The 23483-nt window shown below is 45.7% G+C and overlaps 1 protein-coding gene across 11 annotated transcripts in view; it reads right to left on the reverse strand.

Moving 5' to 3' along the window:
* MADD (MAP kinase activating death domain) overlaps positions 1–23483 on the reverse strand; it is an 853817-nt gene that overhangs the window by 258827 nt on the left and 571507 nt on the right. For all 11 annotated transcript variants that reach the window (XM_078684455.1, XM_078684462.1, XM_078684460.1 and 8 more), the window contains one exon: positions 237–306. In XM_078684455.1, coding sequence (XP_078540581.1) covers positions 237–306 — 70 coding nt within the window. The remainder of the gene's footprint in view (positions 1–236; positions 307–23483) is intronic.

A 23483-nucleotide genomic window follows, 5' to 3' on the forward strand; every position in this document is an offset into this window, starting at 1 on the left:
ACATACGTGGGCTGCGTGTGTCGGTCTCTTGACATTAGAAGCCAGTCTTTTAGCCTCTCTTCCGACCCAGTGGAGTGGCTAGGAGTCACGACTTCAAAGCATTTCAGTCTGACGCATACCACCACTCTAGGTACCACCCCCTCTTACAGATGAGGTGAACGGTGCTTGGTCCTCTGTGGGATGCGTTTTGAAATTGCTTTTAAGCACAACATCTTAGATGAAAAGTCTGTAATTACCAAATTCCTCCAGGACAAAGACTCCCTTCTCTGTATTGCACTTTTTTATGTGGTTCAGCTGAATGAAAACCTGCAGGAAAAAGAAAAGAGAGAGAGAGAAGGTGATGGAGTGAGGTGAATATGGTGAAGGAGTAATAAGGCAATATGGCGAAAAAAAGGTATAGGAATGATCAAGATAAGAGACAGAACCAGAGAGAAATGAGGAGAATCCAAAGAGGATAGAGTAACCAAGAACAAGAAGGCAAAGAAGAACAAGAGCAAAGAAAATGTAAAAATGAGGCAAGATAATCAACGGAGGTAAAGAGGGGATGCAAAAGACAGCGATGAGGCATATAAAAGATGGAGAAGAAAGTTGATAGAGGAGCAAGAAATTAGAGGGAAAGTGAACATGAGCAAATAAGCAGCCAAAAACACACACAGGATAAGAGGATAAGAAAAAGTGATTGAGAAGTTAAGAAGGGGAAGAGCAAAAAAGAAGATAGGAGAGAGAAAGAGGAGGTGGTAAGTGGAGGAGGAGGAGTCTCAGCGCTCATCACATTTAACACAAATGCTATCTGACACAATCAAAGCAGGTTAAACGGGGAACGAGTCTATCGGGACTAGGCAATTTTTCACGTTTTATTAAGACACAAAGGAAAATAAAAAGAAAAATGTAAAATGAAACATTATCTTGAAAAAGTGAGAAATTAAATTACAAAGTGACAGTGCTAAGAAGCCAAGACAGCAGAAGATGTTGTACCTTCCGCTCCTTGCAGGAGGAGTGAGCATGGGAGAGAAACGAGACCATTAGTGACTGTGACGTACGCAACACGCCCCCCGCATTGCCAGATACCACCCCCCAACACACCAGCACCGCACACAGTAGGCACAGAAACACACCCAGCCCGCCCTCACTAGGGTCCTCCCTCTCCATGCACCCTCCTCCGGCACAGAGGGCACGACACAACACCGTCCTGCTGTTCCTGCGGGCTAGCATGGGAGAGGGGGGCGCGCAACACACAAGGATGCAGAGGGACTTGTTTTAATGGGTCCTGCTGCTGGGCAGGTAGCAATGGCGTCTAATCAACCTAACAACAAAGACAGGTGTTCAAAGGACTTAAGGTCCGAGTAGAAGATCACTTAAAGTGAGGACACAGACAGAAGGAAGCCTGTCCAGGGCACTGCCAGGCCTTGGTCAGGAGCTGGGCACTGCTAGAGCTGGCAGAGACTGCAGGATGGATTGGGGGAGGCATAGCAAGAATGGATATGAATGAAAGCAGTACTGACCTGTAACAGAGCTTCTTCAGTGAAGTGTGTCTTGAGTGGAACACTCCCAGGTCAAGGATGAGCAGCCAACAACACATTCTGGTAACACTACTTTTAGCCTTTCATGGCTGCCATCTTGTTTAAGCCATTTCATGCTAACGTTACAAAACCATGAAGATAACCAAGAAAATCTTAGAATGTTCCCATCAGTTCCTGAGCACTGACCGGACAGATACTCAGAAGAGAAGTGTGGGAAGGTTGCGTATCTATTTACACATGATACACTGAAGAGCTACTGCTACAAGTTAGTAGTGGCGGCTTCGTCGCCACCATCAGATCGCAGGAGACTGACACAGTCTGACATCCTCATGCCCTACTGGTGAATCAAAAAGTTAAGAAGGGTTTAGGCTCCAATCATTAAGGCTGAGCCCTTTTCAAACAAAAAACACCAAGATGCCAATACTGAAACCCAATTCTCTAATTTTGAACGGTGCATTGAATTGAAACAATGTCACCATGAAACATCTGTTTCCGCATGAATGAATCAAAATGTATTCAAAAAAATCACATGTATTAATCGGGTGAAGCAGATTTCATCCATTTAAAAATTTTGACAAACACTAAGCTACCTTGTCTCAACAAAAAACAAATTATATCTTTTTACATACTTAGATCCACAACAACCTCTCTTTCAAACCCATTCAACCAACCCATAACCGCCATTCTTATCAACCATCCACTAATTCCAATCCACACACATACCAGCGAACCCATAGCCTACACACCTTTCAGTATTTCATATTTGTACACAACCTAAGAAGACAAAAAGTAAACAAAAAGCCAAACAAGGGAAAAAAATCACAAATCGCAAGAATTTCAAATTTTGACATTGATTTATGCACTTGATTGGCCACAACAGGTCGACACTTTTCGAACCCACTACAGTTATGGGGTTATCCTCAGGACCAGAAAGCTGGAAAAAAGCACACAAAAACAATGTATTAATTTTTAAACACACTTCTATAAAGCCCCACTCCTCATGCTCTGCCTGGTCTCAAGGAGTCTGCTTACCTTGTTTAATGCAGCGAGATTAGCCGATCCCTGATTAACTTTATTTCAACAGCCTACAGAACAAACCTGCAGGAACAACAGCAAAGTCTCAAACAACAATGTCCTCTTAAAAATTGTCAGTCAAAGTCTCTATTCCTCTTTTTGTCCCCATGTCCTCTATAGGATTCACGTCTGAAAATCCACAATAACACACTCGTGGAAACTATGGCTCTCGGTCCTTGACCAGCCGCCGCAATAAATGTAAGCCTTTATAAAACATAGAGTTTAGAGACTTTGACTGACACTTTTTAAGGGCACATTGTCGTTTGAGACTTTGCTGTTGTTCCCGCAGGTTTGTTCTGTGGGCTGTTGGAACAAAGTTAATCAGGGATCGGCTGATCTCGCTGCATTAAACAAGGTAAGCAGACTCCTTGAGACCAGGCAGAGCATGAGGAGTGGGGCTTTTTGGAAGTGTGTTTAAAAAAGTTTTTCTGCTTGTATTCCAGCTTTCTGGTCCGGAGGAGAACCCATAACTGTAGGGGTTTAAAACACGTCGACCTGTTGTGGCCAATCAAGTGCATAAATCAATGTCAAAATTTGAAATTCTTGCAATTTGTGAATTTTTTTCCTGTGTTTGGGTTTTTGTTTATTTTTGTGTACTTTTTATCTTCTTAGGTTGTGTACAAATATGAAATACTGAAAGGTGTGTAGGGTGTGGGTTTTTTGGAATGTGTGTGGATTGGAATTAGTGGATGGTTGAGAAGAATGGCGGATATGGGTTGATTGAATGGGTTTGAAAGAGGTTGTTGTGGATCTAAGTATGTAAAAAGATGTAATTTGTGTTTGGTTGAGACAAGGTAGCTTAGTGTTTGTCAACATTTTTAAATAGATCAAAACTTCTTCACTGGATTGAAACGTGATTTTTTAATACATTTTGATGAATTCATACGGTGGTGACATTGTTTCAATTCAATGCGCCGTTAGAAATTAGAGGATTGGGTATCACTACTGGTGAATCAGCCTTGGAGCTAGGAATACCAGGGGAGGCTTTGTAGTATATTAGTTAGATTTCAACATCAAAAAGCCATGCCAGGTTTGTTGTCTGGGTGTATTCTGGCTGAAGGAACTTACTTTAATGTTTCACAGACCTCTCAGTTTTTCCTAAAGATGCTCTGTATATATGCCTAGGGTACATGTGTCGGTTATCTGTGAGCAGACATCCGTCACCAACATATATCTACTGGAATATTGGGCACTTGGGATCTGTCTTCTTGAATGTGTACTGAGGAGCCCCTTCTAATAACATTCATTTTTTCAATTCCATCCTAATCTACAGTATCACTAGTTCACCGAAGCTACTACCACATTGATGCTACTTTGCTTTATGGTATCCCTAGTTTACTAAACCTGCCACACTGGTGCTGCGCTGCTCGCTAGCACTCGTAGTTTACAGAACCTGCCACACTGGTGCTGCGCTGCTCGCTAGCACTCGTCGTTTACAGAACCTGCCACACTGGTGCTGTGCTGCTCGCTAGCACTCGTAGTTTACAGAAGGTGCCACACTGGTGCTGTTCTGCTCACTCACTAGCACTCGTAGTTTACAGAACCTGCCACACTGGTGCTGCGCTGCTCGCTAGCACTCGTCGTTTACAGAACCTGCCACACTGGTGCTGCGCTGCTCGCTAGCACTCGTAGTTTACAGAACCTGCCACACTGGTGCTGCGCTGCTCGCTAGCACTCGTCGTTTACAGAACCTGCCACACTGGTGCTGCGCTGCTCGCTAGCACTCGTAGTTTACAGAACCTGCCACACTGGTGCTGCGCGGCTCGCTAGCACTCGTAGTTTACAGAACCTGCCACACTGGTGCTGCGCTGCTCGGTAGCACACGTAGTTTTCAGAACCTGCCACACTGGTGCTCTCTGCTCACTCACTAGCACTTGTACTTTATACAACCTGCCACACTGCTCACTTGCACTCAGTTTACAAAAACTACCATACTGGGGCACAACTTGCCACACTGGTGCTGTTCTGCTCACTAGTATTCGTAGTTCACACAACCTGCCACACTGGTGCTGCGCTGCTTGCTACTACTTGTAGATTACACAATCTGCCACACTGGTGCTGTTCTGCTCACTAGTACTTGTAGTTTACACACCATGCCACACTTGTGCAGTTATGCTTACTCACTTGCACTCATAGTTTACAAAACCTGCCATACTGTTCTGCTCGCTAGTATTCGTAGTTCATACACCCTGACACACTGTTGCTCAAATTGCCTCACTGGTGCGGATGTGCTCGCTAGTACTCCTAGGTTACACAACCTGCTACACTGGTGCTGTTCCACTTGCTAGTACTCCTAGTATACACAACCTGTCACACTGGTGCTGTTCTGCTCACTAGTATTCATAGTTCACAAAACTGCCACACTGTTGCCCAACTTGCCACACTGGTGCTGATCTGCTCGCTAATAATTGCAGTTTACACAACCTGTCTCACTGGTGCTGTTCTGCCTGCTAATATTCATTGTTTACACAACCTGCCACACTGGTACACAACCTGCCACACTGTTGCTGTTCCATTCGCTAGGATTTGTGGTTCACGCACCCAACCCACTGGTGCTGAGCTGCTCGCTAGTACTTGTAGATTACACAACCTGCCATACTGTTGCCGGTCTGCTCGCTAGGATTCGTAGTTCATGCACCATACCACACTGGGGCTGTGCTGCTCGCTAGTACTTGTAGTTTACACATCCTGCCAAACTGGTCACTTGCACTCTTAGTTTACAAAAACTGCCATACTGGGGCACAACTTGCCACACTAGGGCTGTTCTGCTCACTAGTATTCGTATTTCACACAACCTGCCACACTGGTGCTGCTCTGCTCAGTAGTATTCGTAGTTCACACAAACTGCCACACTGGTGCTGCGCTGCTCGCTAGTACTTGTAGATTACACAACCTGCCACACTGGTGCTGCTCTGCTCTGTAGTACTTGTATTTTACACACCCTGCCACACTGGTGCTGTTCTGCTAGCTAGCACTCGTAGTATACAGAACCTCCCACACTGGTGCTGATCTGCTCACTCACTAGCAATCGTAGTGTACACAACCTGCGGCACTGGTGCTGTTCTGCTCACTAGTATTAATAGTTTACAAAACCTGTCACACTGGTGCTGTTCTGTTCACTAGTATTCGTAGTTCACACAAACTGCCACACTGGTGCTCAACTTGCCACACTGGTGCTGATCTGCTCGCTAATAATTGCAGTGCTCACTAATACTCGTAGTTTACACAACTTGCCACACTGGTGCTGTTTCGCTCGCTAGTACTCTTAGTTTACACAACCTGCCACACTGGAGCTGTTCCGCTCGCTAATACTCTTAGTTTACACAACCTGCCACACTGTTGCTGTTTCGCTCGCTAGTACTTGTGGTTTACACAACCTGCCACACTGTTGCTGTTCCTCTCCCTAGTACTCTTAGTTTACACAACCTGCCACACTGTTGCTGTTCCTCTCCCTAGTACTCTTAGTTTACACAACCTGCCACACTGTTGCTGTTTCGCTCGCTAGTACTCTTAGTTTACACAACCTGCCACACTGGAGCTGTTCCGCTCGCTAATACTCTTAGTTTACACAACCTGCCACACTGTTGCTGTTTCGCTCGCTAGTACTTGTGGTTTACACAACCTGCCACACTGTTGCTGTCCCTCTCCCTAGTACTCTTAGTTTACACAACCTGCCACACTGTTGCTGTTCCTCTCCCTAGTACTCTTAGTTTACACAACCTGCCACACTGTTGCTGTTTCGCTCGCTAGTACTCTTAGTTTACACAACCTGCCACACTGGAGCTGTTCCGCTCGCTAATACTCTTAGTTTACACAACCTGCCACACTGTTGCTGTTTCGCTCGCTAGTACTTGTAGTTTACACAACTTGCCACACTGTTGCTGTTCCTCTCCCTAGTACTCCTAGGTTACACAACCTGCCACACTGGTGCTGTTCCGCTCGCTAGTACTCTTAGTTTACACAACTTGCCTCACTAGTGCTCTTCTCCTTGCTAGTACTTGTAGTTTACACAGCCTGCCACACTGGTCCAGTTCTACTTTTTATTATTCCTAGTTCACACATTCTATCATACTAGTGCTGATCTGCTTTTCACTATTACCATTTACAAGAGATGCCGCATTGGTGCTCTTGTCCTCCTTAACATATTTTGTTTACTAAAGCTGCCACATTGCTGCTGCTCTGCTGGTTAGTATCAATAGTTCACATAAACGAACATGTTACTTACCTTTGCTAACTCTCTTTCTGGTAGAAACTATCTAGTCGCTGATGTCTCACCTTTCGAATACTCCACAAGTTTTAAACGGGATCTGGAAACATACCTTGAAGTGCCGTAATTGTGGCACTGAGTGGCTTTGCACGGACGCAGTTCCACTCCAGAAATGAAGTGCGGAGCCTATAGAGGAACCACCCCTGTATTCTGATGTCAGTTGCTTTTGCTACGCCCCCAGACAAAGAGCCCAAAGAGCAAATTGGGTGTGACGAGTGTGCAAATTCCTAGATGTGGATCTTATTCATGGATCGAGTCCAATCACAGAACCGGGGCGATGGAAGTGTCAGTGGGGAATCTGTGGCTAGATACAAGCCTCTACCTGAAAGAGCAACACCGAAGGTAAATAACTTGTTCTTCCGGTAAAGATTTCTAGCCTTAGATTTCATTTCTTTTGAATTTATATCTATTTAGAGGCAGGCCTGTGAAAGGTTCAAACCAGAAAGTCTTGCAGGACTGATCAGGCAAAATGCTCCTCTCTGCAAACCTGACTGTCCAAGCAATAGTGCTTCGTGAACGTGTGGAGGGACGCCCATGTAGCGACGTGGAACATGCCTAGCACTCCTTGTGATAACAGAGGTAGCAACTTTGCCCCGAGTACAATGAGCACAAAGACCTTCAGGAGGTTGCTTTTCTGCCAATGCACTGCCTTGCCTTTTTTTGCTCCAGAGAATCTCATAAAGAGCTGATCTCCTCCTAACATACTTTGGGAAGGTCAATGTAAAAGCCAAGCGCTCTTTGGGGATTGTGGGAATAGCGTCCAAACACACAGCTGACATTAACTAATCAGCGTGCCAGGCTGGTAGAGGATATCACTTGTCTCCCAAATGCTTCCACTCGCTTGGATTCCTGCCGGGCGGAGTGGAAGGAAAGCCTATAGGGGGTCCACACATCATTTCTGGAGCGGAACGGCGTGACAATGTACTCCTGACAAGTTTAAAGATCCAGTCTGATGCCTTGGGAATATTTCAAATGTGAGGAAACTGCCACTAGAAATCTCTATCGGGGCTCGGTAGTGGTGCTCTGCTCTTCAGTATTCTTAGCTTATTAGAGCTTTTCTGCTTGTTAGAAGTCATAGTTTCACATAAGTGCTGTTGTGCTCCTTACTTTCTTAGATTACTAAAGCTGCTTCACAGGTGCTGTTAGCTCTTCATTGCTCCTAGTTTACACAAGTAGTTTAGCTTCTACTAGTCCGTTCTCCTAGTCCACAGGAGTGCTGAGCTTCAATGAGTACCTACTAATACTTTACAGACGTAGATGCGCTTCTACTCGTCATTACTCCTAGTTTACAGAAGCAGCTGCGCTTCTGCACATCAGTACTGTTAGTCTCCAAAATTAGCTGCACTTCTACGAGTCAGTACTCCTAGTTTACAGAAGTAGCAAGACTTCTAAGTCAGTACTCCTAGACCACAGAAGTAGCTGCTACTCGTAAGTACTCTTTGTCCACATAAATATCTGCGCTTCTACTCGTCAGTACTGCTAGTCCCCAGAATTAGCTCCACTTCTACTAGTCAGTACTCCTGGTCCACAGAAGTAGCTGCGCTTCTACGAGTCAGTACTCCAAGTTTACTGAAGTACCTGCGCTTCTTCGAGACAGTACTCCTAGTCCAAAAAAATAGCTGCGCTTTTACTCATCAGTACTCCTGGTTTACAGAAGTAGCTGTGCTTCTACTTGTCAGTACTCCTAGCCCACAGAAGTAGCTGCGCTTCTACTTGTAAGTACTCCTAGTCCACATAAATATTTGCGCTTCTACTCGTCAGTACTCCTAGCCCACAGAAATAGCAACAAATCTATTTGGAAGTACTCCTTGCCCACAGAAGTAGCTGCGCTTTTACTAGTTTGTTCTCCTTGCCCACAGAATTAGCTGCGCTTTTACTAGTTGAGTACACCCCCTGCCCTACCTGTAACGCCCCTAAATTTAGTATTTTTGGGCACCCTGAACATTCCTTCTGGAGAAAACGATTTGAAACAAGAAGGAAGAACAAGAAGAAAGAAGACCTGCCGTGCAGCTGCTAACAAGAGGACGACACCAATGACTTGGCCCCAGCCCTACACGCCTGTTGATCCTTGAACCTGCTCCTGCTAAAACCCGGGCGTCTCCTGCGGACAGCAACCTCGAACAGCCCGGAGGACCTGCCTGCCTTGCTCATCTAAAGACTGGGACTCCCATGACCAGTGGCTCTGCTCAAATAGCAACAACCCCTGGTGCCAGCCAGGAACCGCGTATCCTGCACACACTGCACCCGCCGAGCCCAGCCTGTGCGCGAGTGGACGAAGACCACGAGGACGTCCCCCCAGCGACTGTGACCCGGAATCCAGCACTCAAGGACCCTCCTCGACGATCCTGACAACGCCTGCAGCCTCACAACAAGGGATACCTCCAACCGCGACCAGCTAAGGGTAAGATTTCCCGACGTCCAACGACACCCCAGAACACGGCGCCCCACGGCTCCCTGTGCCCAACTCCTGGGTGTCTACCTATCCTCCAAGATCCCAACTTACCTCTGGAAGCGTGGTCTCACCTGAAGAATCTCCGTCCCAGAGCCTGCAGCCTTTGTTCAACTTCCAAGTCTCCCATTGATTAACATTGGGCGACCAAAGGCCCAAAAGCAGCCTGCACCCAGCCGCCCGAGTGCTGCTGGAAGTGCAGCAACTACCCTACTCTATTTCCCCACTTGCCCTGTGTAAGTGACCAGGAGCTCAGCTCCCACAGCCACGTGGACGGCCTGCTAGCAGCCACCAACCGAAGGCCCCCTATCCTCCATAGGATAACATTGGGCCTACTCACTCTGCACCCGGCTGCCCCAGTGCCGCTGAGGGTGTAACAACTGTACTTACCTGATCCTGGGAGAACCCTGAGTCTACCCCCAGAACCTTAACTTTGCCAGCCGAGTACTTACCCAAAGACCGATAACTTCATTTTCTCCATAGGGTAACATTGGCTGGGTTTCACTCAGAATTTCTTCTAAGTGTGGAGTTTTGCAACTTTAAAATATTCACTAAAAATCCTCCGATCAACAAATTCCGTATTACTCACCTGTTATCAGGAGAGATCCCAGTGCAGCATCTTTCAGCCCAGCACTGAACATGAAAAATAATTCTAACCGTGATTTACTGTTAACTCAATTTTCCTCCATAGGAATCCATTGTCTTGTTTTTACCAGAAATTCTTTTAAGTGTCGATTTTCAAAACTTACAAATATTCCCTACAAATCGCCTGTGTGACAAAAACGATTTATTTAAACTGTTTACAGGTATTGCACCAGGGCTGAATCCAGGATCTAGCCCGGAGTAAGAAAAACTATTCTAAAGTGATTTTATTGCATTTACTTAAAAACTCCCACTGAGCTCAATGTTATATTGTGTTTAAACTTGTTTTGCATATTGCAATAACTAACTATTGCATTTAAAAGTCTACTGCTATTTGAAAGTATTCAATTGCAACATCTCATTCTGAGAACATATTTATTATATCTACTGTGGTTCTAAAAATAAAGTAACTATATATTTTTATTAAAAAAACAATTGGCCTAGAGTTCAGTTCTTGAGTGTGTGAGACCATTTGCTGAGTGTGTACATCAAATGCTTTACACTGTTCTCTGATACTGCCTTACTGCTCGACCAAGCTACCACTTTAGAGAGTAAGGTTATATCGAGCTTTAGCCTCTGCCATACCTCTGGGGACTGCACTTCTACTCGTCATTACGCCTAGTTTAGAGAAGTAGCTGCACTTCTACTCGTCAGTACTGCTAGTCCACAGAATTAGCTGCGCTTCTACTAGTCCATACTCCTAGTCCACAGAAGTTGCTGAGCATCTACTTGCCACTCCTACTTTACAGAAGTAGCTGCGCTTCTAATCAACTATACTCCTAGTTTAGAGAAGTAACTGAACTTCTACACGTCTGAACTGCTAGTACACAGAGGTCGCTGCCTTTCTACTAGTCAGTAATCTTAGTTCACAGAAGTAGCTGCGCTTCTACTCGTCAGAACTCAGTCCACAGAAGTAGCTGCATTTCTACTCGTCAGTACTCCTGGTTGGGAGAAGTAGCTGCACTTCTACTGATTCGTACTCCTAGTCCACAGAAGTAGCTGCGCTTCTACTCTTCAGTTCCTTCTAGTCTACAGAAGTAGCTGCGCTTGTACTTGTCAGTACTGCTAGTCCACAGAAGTAGCTGCGCTTCTACTCGTCAGAACTCATAGTCCACAGAAGTAGCTGCGCTTCTACTCGTCAGAACTCATAGTCCACAGAAGTAGCTGCGCTTCTACTCGTCAGTACTCCTAGTCCACAGAAGTAGCTGCGCTTCTACTCGTCAGAACTCATAGTCCACAGAAGTAGCTGCGCTTCTACTCGTCAGTACTCCTAGTCCACAGAAGTAGCTGCGCTTCTACTCGTCAGAACTCATAGTCCACAGAAGTAGCTGCGCTTCTACTCGTCAGAACTCATAGTCCACAGAAGTAGCTGCGCTTCTACTCTTCAGTACTCCTAGTCCACAGAAGTAGCTGCGCTTCTACTCGTCAGTACTCCTAGTCCACAGAAGTAGCTGCGCTTCTACTAGTCAGTACTCCTAGTCCACAGAAGTAGCTGCGCTTCTACTAGTCAGTACACCTGGTCCACAGAAGTAGCTGCGCTTCTACGAATCAGTACTGCTAGTCCACAGAAGTAGCTGCGCTTCTACTAGTCAGTACACCTGGTCCACAGAAGTAGCTGCGCTTCTACGAATCAGTACTTCTGGTCCACAGAAGTAACTGCGCTTCTACGAGTCAGTACTGCTAGTACACAGAAGTAGCTGCGCTCCTACTCGTCAGTACTCCTAGCCCACAGAAGTAGCTGTGCTTCTACTCATCAGTACTGCTAGTCTACAGAAGTAGCTGCGCTTCTACTCGTCAGTACGCCTAGCCCACTGAAGTAGCTGCGCTCCTACTCGTCAGTACGCCTAGCCCACTGAAGTAGCTGCGCTCCTACTCGTCAGTACGCCTAGCCCACTGAAGTAGCTGAGCTTCTACGAGTCAGTACGCCTAGCCCACTGAAGTAGCTGAGCTTCCACGAGTCAGTACTGCTAGTACACAGAAGTAGCTGCGCTTCTACGAGTCAGTACTCCTGGTCCACAGAAGTAACTGCACTTCTATGAGTCAGTACTGCTAATACACAAAAATAGCTGTGCGTCTACAGGTCAGTAGTCCTAGTCCACAGAAGTTGACCGATTGGTGCTGTCGTCTTGTTGGTGTTGCTATTCAATAGAACAGCAAGGTAGGGTTTTCTCTCTGCTCAAAGTGCTTTAAGTTTACAGATGTCCTTCGAGTTAATCGCCAAAGGAAACTTTGCTCGCCAATACAGAAAAAATGGCAGAACAGAATAACACCAAATTACACAAAATGTCAGAACTTCACTCAGAAAGCGTGCCTTTTGTGATTGGGTTTAAATTCGTTCAACCACTTTAAGATCTTAGCGTTAGTCGTGGAAAAAAGTATGGCATATCTGGACGGTTATGATTCAAACGTGAAACCAGTGAACCACTGGTTCCATCCTTATGTGCACACAATCATTCCTCCTTATGAAAAGAGGGTCCAATAAACGTTTTGTATGTTAATATTTGCTGTTTTTATTCTTCAATTGATTTCCAAAAGTGTTCCATATGCATCATATAGTAGTCTTTCATTCATCATTAATTTCAACATATGACAAAGTCCTTTAGACAGGTCCAATGCATTTCGGGCCACTAATCGTGCCCTTCATCAGGGAAAAGACACTACAAAAATAAATAAACAAACTGTCAATGACTCTCGTATGTAACCTGGGAACAATTGCGGATATAGTGTTCTCTTTGTGTTAGGTCGTGATGACAATAAGTGAAAGTTTAAGGTATCACCTTTAAAAAAAACTGAATGCCCGTGTGTTTAAGCAAAAAATTGTGTCGACCATCTTACATGTCACTGTCTCTGTGGATTTGCGTTGTGGGCTCTTCTAAATGAAGTTAAAGGCCACATTACTACCGTGGTTGGTTAATTATTGATATCAAACAATGTACCATGATAACTAACCTTTAGAGATTGTTTGAAAAGTTAGTCAAGGTATCTGCACGAACGCTCTCCTCTCATGAACGCCGGTATAGACGTGTCCGCCATTGACCGATCACGTGGTGAAGCTGTGAACAGACTCGCTGTTACGTTCCCGATGATGGGAAAAGTTCGTACATGGTCAGGCGGCATGGGTTGACTGTGTCAGAGTGTTAATGGAAATGCTAAAATACATGACACGTTCTGGCATGGATTGAAAAAATAGAATTGAGAATTACGAGTTAATGAAAACAAAAAAAGGGTGTGTCGTACTATATAAGATCGAACCCACAGGGATAAGCGTTGGTCGCCTGAATATTAACAGAGCAAGCTATTGTGTCGTGACTGGTTATTAAGGGTAATAGTGTTGAAGTGTGTTGTCACCCAGTACATTTGGCAATTGTTCAAGGTACATGAATAATGAACATTCAAAAGTCTGGACGGTTAGCCTTGCGGGTCTCCCGCAATACACATTTAACAAAAAAAAACATTTTGATTGGCAGAGGGAACTTTTCCTCTAGTCGATCATTTTGTTATTACAGCAACAGTGTTGGTACCTTGCTAGAGAATAATCCAGCTGGTTGACTGCAACCATGAAGAAAATGCTGTAACCGCAATTCCAAGACTCGGTCCCTGAGTTCTAAAACATTGTGACTAGTCTACAAAAGAGGTCAGGGTTGGCACATCCTGACGTCCAGGGCAAATTGCGTGTGTGTGGGGGGGGGGGGGGGGAGGGGGAGGAAAAACACCATTTAAAAAAAAAAACATTACAAGAGTCTGATCACAAACTAGACCCTGCAGCCAACCGCCACGTAGCAGACTATAGTCTGACCATAGAGGGGTCGGCCACCTGCCGTGGGTTGGTTGCAGGGCCAACCCACCTTTGGGCACTGCTGAAGGCCAGCCTCTATGGGAGACTGGGTTATCGCAAGGAAGGCCTAACAACCAACTCCTGCTGCACGGGTGGGTGCCTATGGGGGACTGTGTGGAAGCCAGACCCTACAGCCAATCCCCTGCTGCACCGAGCAGTGGAGGTGCCGCAGGATATCCGAGCGGGTTGGGCATATGTTAGACTTTGAAAATGAGTTTTAAAAACAAAATAAGTTCACTGTCAAAATTAAAGGTTAAAGTGACGTTATAGTTAGCTATGGCAAGATCTAAGCTTACTTTACTAAAAACAAAAAACAATAAAGAATACTGAAATTCACTGAAATAAACAAACGTTAAAGTAACATTATTGTTAGTTGCTGAAATGAGATAAGAATATTTAAAAACCGAATAACCCCTGAAATTTGTCAGTCATAGTTTAGTCAGTTAAGTATAACTTATGTCGCCATTATGCTCTGCTTAGGACTTCACATAGTACTTCATATATAACATGTTAAATGACAGCATTGATGAAATAACTGAATTCACTGAAAAAAACAAATAGTAAAGTAACATTATGGTTAGGTGTTGAAATGAGGCGAGAACGTTAAAAAAAAAAAACCCACTAAAGTAGGACAGGGAAAGTTGGGTCAATTAACTATTACTCGAGTTCACATCATTCTCCGCTTATGAGCCACGGGCAGGGACGCGGGCATTGGATTTTGAAGCTGTGGCGATTTTCGTATAGTTATGGATTTGCTAAATTTGCAAATAATGAAGTAGATAAACTTGTCTAGTTCACACAGTTCAAATGTTACTAAAAGTGTGGTGTCGTGTGTGTCTGTGTAGTGCAAAGCCCTTTGTAAAGGTTAACTGGTCCTCTTTCAAGTGCTTATTGCTGTACGTGGGTCTGAAACTGGTACTATTAGGATGACATGTTTGCCCACACAGTGTGACCATGTCCACAAATGACAAAAGAATGAAGTAATACTGTGGCAAAATGTGCCACTTAATGCTTCATGATTTGTCTTTTTTTGCTGCAATAACTTAGTCAACCCTGTCGCATAATTGGGCCCTCCCCTGCCGCATAATTCCAGCTGCCCTGCCTACAGAATTCAGGTCCAGGTTTCCAGCACTAAAGGGACCCTTCATTCTAGGGGGCCTTCCCTGCAGTGGGGGGGGGGGAAACAGAGGTCGAATGAGGCAGGGCATGCAGTCTTCCTCTGGGACGCCCTCGGCTGCTTATAGAGGGGGTTTGGATATTGATATTGCTGATGGCCCCGAAAGGAAAGTCCTCAAGTAAAGCCTTGAAAGTTCCTCAATTGTCTGTAATCTGCCGCCTGTCTAAATGCTGCTGGATATGGGGTCTTCAAACCTCAACGGTACAGAGTCGGCTCTAGCACCGAAGAGGCGGGATCCATCCAAGCGCAGGTCCATGAGCGCGGTCTGGACATCCTGCGAGAATCCTGAGCTGGTCACCACATATGATGTCTTATGGAGATTGAGGCCCCCACGGCTCTTGCTACAGAGTCAGCAGTTCTAGACCTGATTGGATCACTGGTTTAGCTGCTGCTCAACGATCCACAGTAAGTTCAGTCTTCAGATCTCAGATGACTGCCTATGACGAGTCTTGTAGGACATGTACATATGTGTCCAGCATGCAGGTGGCATTCAACGCTTTAAGTGCAAAGATCCCACCGTGGCAATGCTCTGAGCGACCCGCTCCATTCTCTCGGACTCCCGATCTGGCTGCGCCGGGGAATGATCCTGGAGCCATCGTAGATGAGTTAGAGGCCCGCACAACTAAACTCAATGGAGATTGGTGAGCCGAGAGGGAGGTTGGAACCCGGGGTGCCGTTTATTTCTCCTAGTACGTGTCTTTGAAAGCACTACTGTAGTGGCCTCAGTGAACGCAAGGAGAGGCTTCCGCTGCATGGGATGAGGCATGCAAGACCTCCGTGAGGTATACTGGCTCGAGCTCAGTGGATGGGGGCTGTAGATCAAGCGTGGCAGGTGCCTGTTAGCAGTATGTTATTAGGTCACTAGTGGCAGAGGGTACTCGGGGCGGTAAAAGCTCAGATTCTGGGGAGGTGTCAAGTCTACTTGTATCGTTTAAGCTCTCAAAATCCACATCAGACCCTACCTGACCATCCACTTTATCTAGATCTTCTTGCTGGTGGAATCCCTGAAGAGGTCATCTGCCCTCTTCCACCAGCCTCTGAGCCTCTCTTCATGAGCAGTGGGGCATTATACGCAGGTTACCTACCTGACCTTGTTCCGAGACCGGGAGCTAGGAATCTGGCACCAGACATTAGGGTCAGGTTATTTGTGGAAGACGCAGGAATGGACGCCTGTAGCTATTGCGCCCACCTTTCACCCAGTGAATAGGACATTGGACCCCTGCGGTCAGCGGGCGCACCAGAGGAGACCATGGCTCGGTTGAACTCAAAAATGAAGATACATCTATCCGGGTGCTGAAAACTCTGGGACAACCAATCAGGGGCTTTGGTATCATGATGCAGTTGGTACTGTGTCTGGACCTGCTGTTGGGTCTGTCGGAGCTTCAGGCCTCAGGTTCATCAAAGGCTCGTCTATCAGCTGGTCTTCATCAGATGTCGGTGGACGTGACATCAGCAGTCTTTGTACCCTGCTTATGGAGGCATGGCATCGAGATTAGTGTATTCTCTTACTCTTGTGTTTTCATTTGGAAATATGTGAAGACAGAGGCAAAGTAGACTTGGATAGGAGTTTTGATAATCTGACGTTTATCCCTTGATCTAGAGAGAAAAAATAGCTTAACCTCACACTCCTTGAGCGCCTTTGGATGTGCTGTACTCAGATCCAAGATACCACAGACAGATGTCATAATGATCCGTGATGGACACTTGACTGTCACTGAGCCTGCAAGGTTTGGATCCGGAACATTTCAGCGGCAACCTCCCTAAGCAAACACTGCACATAACTTGAAGAAGAAAGACGAACACATCTAACAACAAATTGTTCTCTGAGGAGAGTTGAAGAGCAACAAACACATGCAGAAGAAAGAGAGGTCAGATCAGTACACACACCGGGGTGTATTAAGGCTCTAGCGAAGCCATGAGGGGGGGCATGCAGCCCTAAGGTAGAACCGGTAACACCCCTCCCTGCAAGGGAGAGCTATCGGAAAGTTTTTAGATCCAGACTGATGCCTGGGATATTCAAAATGTGAGGAATTTTCAGGTCGGACTATACATCATAAGGGTGAGTACAGGTTGGTGCATTTTTGCAAAGTTTGTTTTCTTGTTTATGTATTGCATGTGTAGTCTGTAGGAAGCAGAATGCATTCCTGTCCAGCACCTGCCATGCTACAGAAGTGGAAAAACAGATGATCAAAGAGGATTGGCAGTTTTATTTCTTCCTATAATAAGATTTTTTCTCCTGCTTTGAACAGGGAGCCCGACTGAGAAAGTTACTCGTCACCTTTCATCGTAGAAAGGAAGGCTTTGCTCCTCCAGCTCAGAGATCTGAGCAGGAACCATGAACCATAGCTCAACAGCACATAGAGGCACCCTGGGGTCGGATCCCAGGTGTTTCTTCTCATTTCTACACCTGCTACAAAGGGCTCGGAGCTGCTTCTCAAGACAAGAGGTTCAGCACTACATGAGTCTCTGTGAATAAGTCTGTAGTCTACTGTAGCCAGATTCCTGGCTCCATCACTGGGAACGGGTCTACCGTCACCTTGCATGTCTTCAGACAGATGGACATTCACAACCATATTAAAGGTGAAGCACCTCTTCCACCCTCAAGTATCCGCCGTCGAAGATCCCGGACATCCATAGCGCCTCACACTGCGTGAGAACTCAGCAGCAAAGGAATAATTTTCAACTTGACCTTAAAGGATTCAGGTGCCCATTTTCTAGGGCTTAATCCTCTTCGGAGTACCCTGCAAGGGGTCTCAAAGGTATCTCAGCAGAAAGACTACATTAGGAGTAAAGAGATGGGGCTCAGAGGCCCTACTGTGGCTAGATACAGGTACGCCATTCTTGGAGTCTCACAGCTGAATAAAGTAAAGTAAAGTAACATTTTTATTGTGTACGGTTAATTAAAACCTTTACAATTTTGTTACAAAAAAGGAAAAGAAAAATGTTCAAACTAGCATTGAATAAAAATACATCCACATTCGGTGATGTCCTTTTTCTTTAAAAAACTCAGTTACATTATCAGTATTCTGAGACTTTTGTTGCACTTCAGGCCTTTGGTATTGGGCCGTTAGTCGCCATTTTTTCAGTTTTAAATATTAGGAGGCTCGCCTTCTGGAGAAATCTGGTGGCTCTGCAAGCTGTCTGCAGCTGTTGACTATTCAATGCTAACATGACAGCAGGCCGACATGTTCTGATTTTAAATGAACCAAATATGTGTAATAGATAATAACGTCTCAGGTTGGTCAGGGATGGGCAAATACACAATATATGGAGCAAAGTTTCTTCTGTTTGGCCACAGAGTCTGCAAAGAGATGACGGCCCTGTTTGCTTCCATGCAGGGATCTGGTCTTTTGAAATTTAAGTTCCCAGCCGTATTCGTAGAAGCATTTGTTGGACGGATGGTGTTATGTGGTTGACTAGGTATGGGTGCGGTGCGCATCTCTCGTATGTGGCCAGTACCATCCATCCGTGTTTTTTCTTTGCTAGTGTGGCTTTATCTGCAATCGGGGAATAGTGTTTTGCCGCGCCGTTGGCTACTTTTTTGAAGGCCGCAAAGGTGTGGTTGGTGTTCCATACCTCTTGCATGTTGAGCTTTGCCGATGCTTCTTCAAGTACTGTTTTCCATGCATTTTTTAATTTTGATTGCTTATTTATTTCGATCCAACAGAGACTCATCAACGTGTCCTCTTGTGCTGCTCTTAATTTCCAGCACATTTTTAGTATGGCCGCTTGTCTGACTGGGTGCTGATTTAATAACCCAAATTCCAGACATACTTGCGCTGGTGAAACGAAGTTCGGAATCTGAAAGATGTATTTAAACAGCTCTGACAGTTGTAAATTCAGGAAATTTGCATCTTTCCCTCTGAATAAATCGGAACCGTACGTTAGGGATGGTAGAAACTTTGCTGCAATCACCTTCAGCAGGTGTGAATTGGATGGACATTTCAGTTTTGTTTTTAATAAGTTTAGAGCAAACCGTAGTTTGTTGGACTGAGCTTTTCTGTGTAGTAAGTGATCTTTTAGTGTCCACCTTGAGTCGACCACTACTCCCAGATACAGCTGAATATGATTTGCTTGTCTTGGAAAGTGAATCCCTTGTAGGTTTGAATAGGGCTAATGGGAACCTCCAGTGAGCAGAGTTGAGCTCACTGTGCCTCGGAAACTGCAGATGGCATTCCCCCCACTCTCCCCCCAAGAATGCCAGTCAAGGAGAGGACAAGAACCCAGTTCTGGCCACCTTAAACCTGAAACCAGAACCTGTACAGAAGAACAACTGCTCTCTTCTCTCTCCTCCGTGCCTAGCGGCGTCATACTGCGATGGAAAGCATTAGATACTAGTCCTGTGCTACGCCGTCACCACCATCCTGAGACTGAAAATGCCCAAATTAAGTGTATTCATCATTTTGCCATATGTGCATTACATTTTTGTATGCGTTTGAGAGTATACTTCTAGATCATTTATTCTAGATGATGTATTCATTCGAATAGTTGGTGTATACATGAGCATGTAGGAAAAGGAAAATGCTACTTACCAGTATGCATCTGATCTTGGCATGTAAAGCTGCAGAATTACACACTGTGCATAGATCGCCACCTAGTGTTGGGCCCGGATGTTTGCAGTTTGTTTTTGTCCTGAAAAGTTCTTTGGAAGTCAATAGATAGGGGACTCCTCCTTAGGACCACATTGCACATGGGCATCGGCTCCATCCCCAGATTGTTCTTCGCCATTAGTGAAGTGATGGACCTTTGCAAGAAAAGGAAGGATGCCCGTGTAATTTGTATCTAATTAAGATAATACTGGAACAGACAAAAGGTAGCCGGGGAGGCGGGTGGGCGTGTGCAACTCTGCAGCTCTACATGCCAAGAACAGATGCATACTGGTAAGTAGCATTTTCCGTTCGAGGAATATGAGCTGCAGATTACACACTGTGCATAGATAGTATAGCAGTTCCCACACCTAGCGGCGACCACCAGTATCTGTTGCAGTAGTTTGAAACAGAGTTTTTAGTCCAGCCTGGCCCACAGTAGCTTGTTGTTTTGTTTGCACATCTACACAATGGTGTTTTGTGAATGTGTGTGGTGAAGACCATGTGGCTGCTCTGCATTGTCATTTAGGGGAATGTTCCCTAAGAATGCCATTGAAGCCCCTATCTTCCTTGTAGAGTGGGCTTTAGGAGGAACAGATAACGCACGTTTAGCTTTGTAGTAACATTTGTACGCATTTAATAAACGACCTAGCTATCCCAGATTTTGATATGGGATTACCCTTGTGTGGTGGTGAGAAAGACACAAAAAGTTGTTTGGTCTTACGAAAGGGTTGTGTTCTTTCTATGTAGTATAGCAATGCACTTTTGACATCTAAGGTGTGAAGAGCTCTTTCTGCTACTGACTGTGGTTGCGAGAAGAAAACGGGCAGTTCCACAGATTGATTGAGATGGAATGGAGAAATGACCTTTGGCAGGAATTTTGGATTGGTACGGAGAACAACCTTATTCTGATGCATTTGCAAGAAAGGTTCTTGAATGGTTAATGCTTGTAGTTCACTAACTCTCCGCAGAGAAGTAATAGCTACTAGGAAGGTAACCTTCCATGTTAAAAATTGTAGGTCACATTTATTTATTTATTTTTATTTATACAATTTTTAAAGCGCGCAAATACCCAGAGGGGTGTCTCGGCGCTAACATAACAGAACTCTCATTGTGGTGAAAAACATTTTTTATATTGAAAACAACCATGTTTTAAGTTTTTTCCTGAAGTTAATCAGCGTAGGAGCCATTTTGATATGGAGGGGTAGAGTATTCCAGAGTTTGGCTGTTGCGATGGTTGTAAGGGTTCGAAGGGAGGCCCCATTAGCCGTGGAGAACAATGCTTAAATTCCACACAGGTGAAGGTGGCACTCTGGGAGGAATTATTCTCTTAAGGCCTTCCATAAAGGCTTTAATGGCAGGCACTCTGAACAGAGATAGATGCTGTCTGTTTTGTAGATATGCGGTTATTGCCGCAAGATGCAGTCTAATAGACGTGTAAGCTAAGTTACATCTTTGGAGGTGCACTAAGTAGCCTATGATGTGTTGAATAGACACGTCTAAGGGATTAATATTGTTGTTGTGACAATATATTACAAAGCGTTTCCACTTAGCTGCATAACATGCTCTAGTGGTTGGACGTCTAGCCTCTTATGACTTTCATGTAGTCTGGAGGAAGGTTAAGATATCCAAATTCTAGGATTTCAGGAGCCAGATCGCAAGGTTGAGCTGGGCTGGGTCTGGGTGCCTGATCTCTCCACGGTTCTGTGTTAAAAGGCGTGGAGACAGGTATAGTTTTTGGTGCGGTACTACAGACAGTTGGAGCAGTGTGGTGTACCACGGCTGTCTGGCCCACGTTGGAGCAACTAAGATGAGGGTTAGAGAATGCTGCTGTAGTTTGCGTACCACTAGTGGCATGAGTGATAGAGGTGGAAAAGCGTACGCAAATCTGTTTGACCAGTTCATCCATATCGCATTGCCTTTGGACAGTGGGTGTGGATATCTGGCGGCGAAGCTTGGGCATTTGGCGTTTTCGTGGGTGGCAAAGATGTCTATCTGAGGTTGTCCCCACATCTGAAAGAATGGTTGAAGAACTTGTGGATAAAGTTCCCACTCGTTGGGTCTGTTGTGTTTGATGACTCAACAGATCCGCTATGGTATTTTGTACTCCTGGAACATGCTGGGCTAGAAGGAATATGTTTTGAAGTATAGCCCACCGCCATATGTCCTGTGCCAGTTGAGAGAGTAGCAGGGAGTGTGTTCTGCCCTGTTTTTGTATGTAATACATGGCTGTCATGTTGTCCATGTGGACTAACACAGCTTTGTTTGATACTTGCTTCTGGAAAGCTTTCAGTGCTAGGAATATGGCTAGTAACTCCAGATGATTGATGTGGAGTAACTTTTGTTGCGGTGTCCACCTGCCTTGCATGGTGTGTTGCAGTAGGTGGGCTCCCCAGCCGGAGAGCGATGCGTCCGCAATCAAGACTATCTGAGGAACTGACTCCCCACCTGTGTCATCAGAGTCTGTATCTACATCATCATCTGGATTAGTGAATGGTGTAGGGGAATGATGTGGTGGAGGAGGTGTAGGAGGGGGAATAGTATGGGGAGGTGGTGGAGAAGCGACCGTTAATGGAGATGTTCCATTGTCTCTTTTCTTTTTTGGAAGAGGAGGAGTTGCAGGCGCTTCTAGTGGTCTCTTCTTGGAGCTAAACGCTAGTTGACCAGTCTTAGGATCCTTTACAAGAGTCTTTTGAGTAGGATCGGGTGAAAAAAGCTCTTCTGTATAGGGCAGATCCTTCGGCGTCGAAGTTTTCGGTTCCGGAGGTTTTTTCGGCACCGACTCGGTAGCTGGTGTAGGGTCTTTTGGCTTGGAAGTATGACCTTTTGAAATGTCTTTTACTGGAACGTGTTTTTTCGGTTCCGGGTGTTTTTTCGGCTCCGAAGCGTGTGAGTTGGGACCTTTAGGCATTTTTTTACTGGGCTCTGAATGCTGTTTTGGCATCGATGAGCCTGTGCCAGTCTTCGGCGCCGAGTGCTTGGGTGTCGGAACAGCGGTCGGCGTGGGTAAGAAAAATGGCTTTTTCTTCGGTGTCGGTATGGGATGGGTACTGGGAATAGGCTGACTCGAGCCCGAGCCGCCTAAAGGCTTAGTAGGCTTCTTTGCCGGGCCTGAAGGGAGGGCGTGAGAAGCAGTCCCTCGGTGTGCACCCGGGCCCGAAGGTGAGGGTGGGACCGAAGCCTTTTTTGAGGGTGTTGAGGAAGCGTTGGGGACGACGTTCTTACTTACGACCCGTTGAGCTGGAGTGATGTCCTCGACGTCTGAGTCTTCGGCATCAGAGGAGCTGGCACTTTCTTCGGCCTGCTGGTGTTCTGGCACGTCGACGCCCTCTGCAAAGATGTCATCGGGGATCGAAGCTGACGAGCGAGCCATTGTTCTTCGAGCTTGTCGGTCCCGAATTGTCTTTTTGGAGCGGAAGGAGGCACAATCGGAACAGTCTTTGGCCTCGTGCTCCGGTAAGAGGCAAAGGTTGCACACCTCATGTAGATCGGTGTGAGGAAACTTCGACCCATATTGAGGACACTTCTTGAATGGCGTCCTTTCCATGAGCCAGAGAGTAAGGCCCAGGTAGGCCCGAAGGCCTTCGTCGACGACCGGAATAGAAGACTTCAAAGTGGTGCAGAATCGCGTCGATGGGGAGCGCGATCAAAACAATACCGTCGAACTAGGTGAGGATTGCGTGCCGAAGGAAAATCAGTTCCACACCGGAGCGCAGGAAACACATTCGAGCCCGATGGCAGAAGAAAACAATCTGAGGATGGAGCTGATGCCCATGCGCAATGTGGTCCAAAGGAGGAGTCACCTATCTCGTGACTGCCAAAGAACTTTTCAGGACAACAACAAACTGCAAACATCCAGCCCGACACTAGGTGGCGATCTATGCAGTGTTCAATCTGCAGCTCATATGCCTCATACCTTTAGTTCCCTTGCAC

This window comes from Lissotriton helveticus, chromosome 3_2, assembly GCF_964261635.1.
Source record: "Lissotriton helveticus chromosome 3_2, aLisHel1.1, whole genome shotgun sequence".
NCBI classification, from domain to species: Eukaryota; Metazoa; Chordata; class Amphibia; order Caudata; family Salamandridae; genus Lissotriton; species Lissotriton helveticus.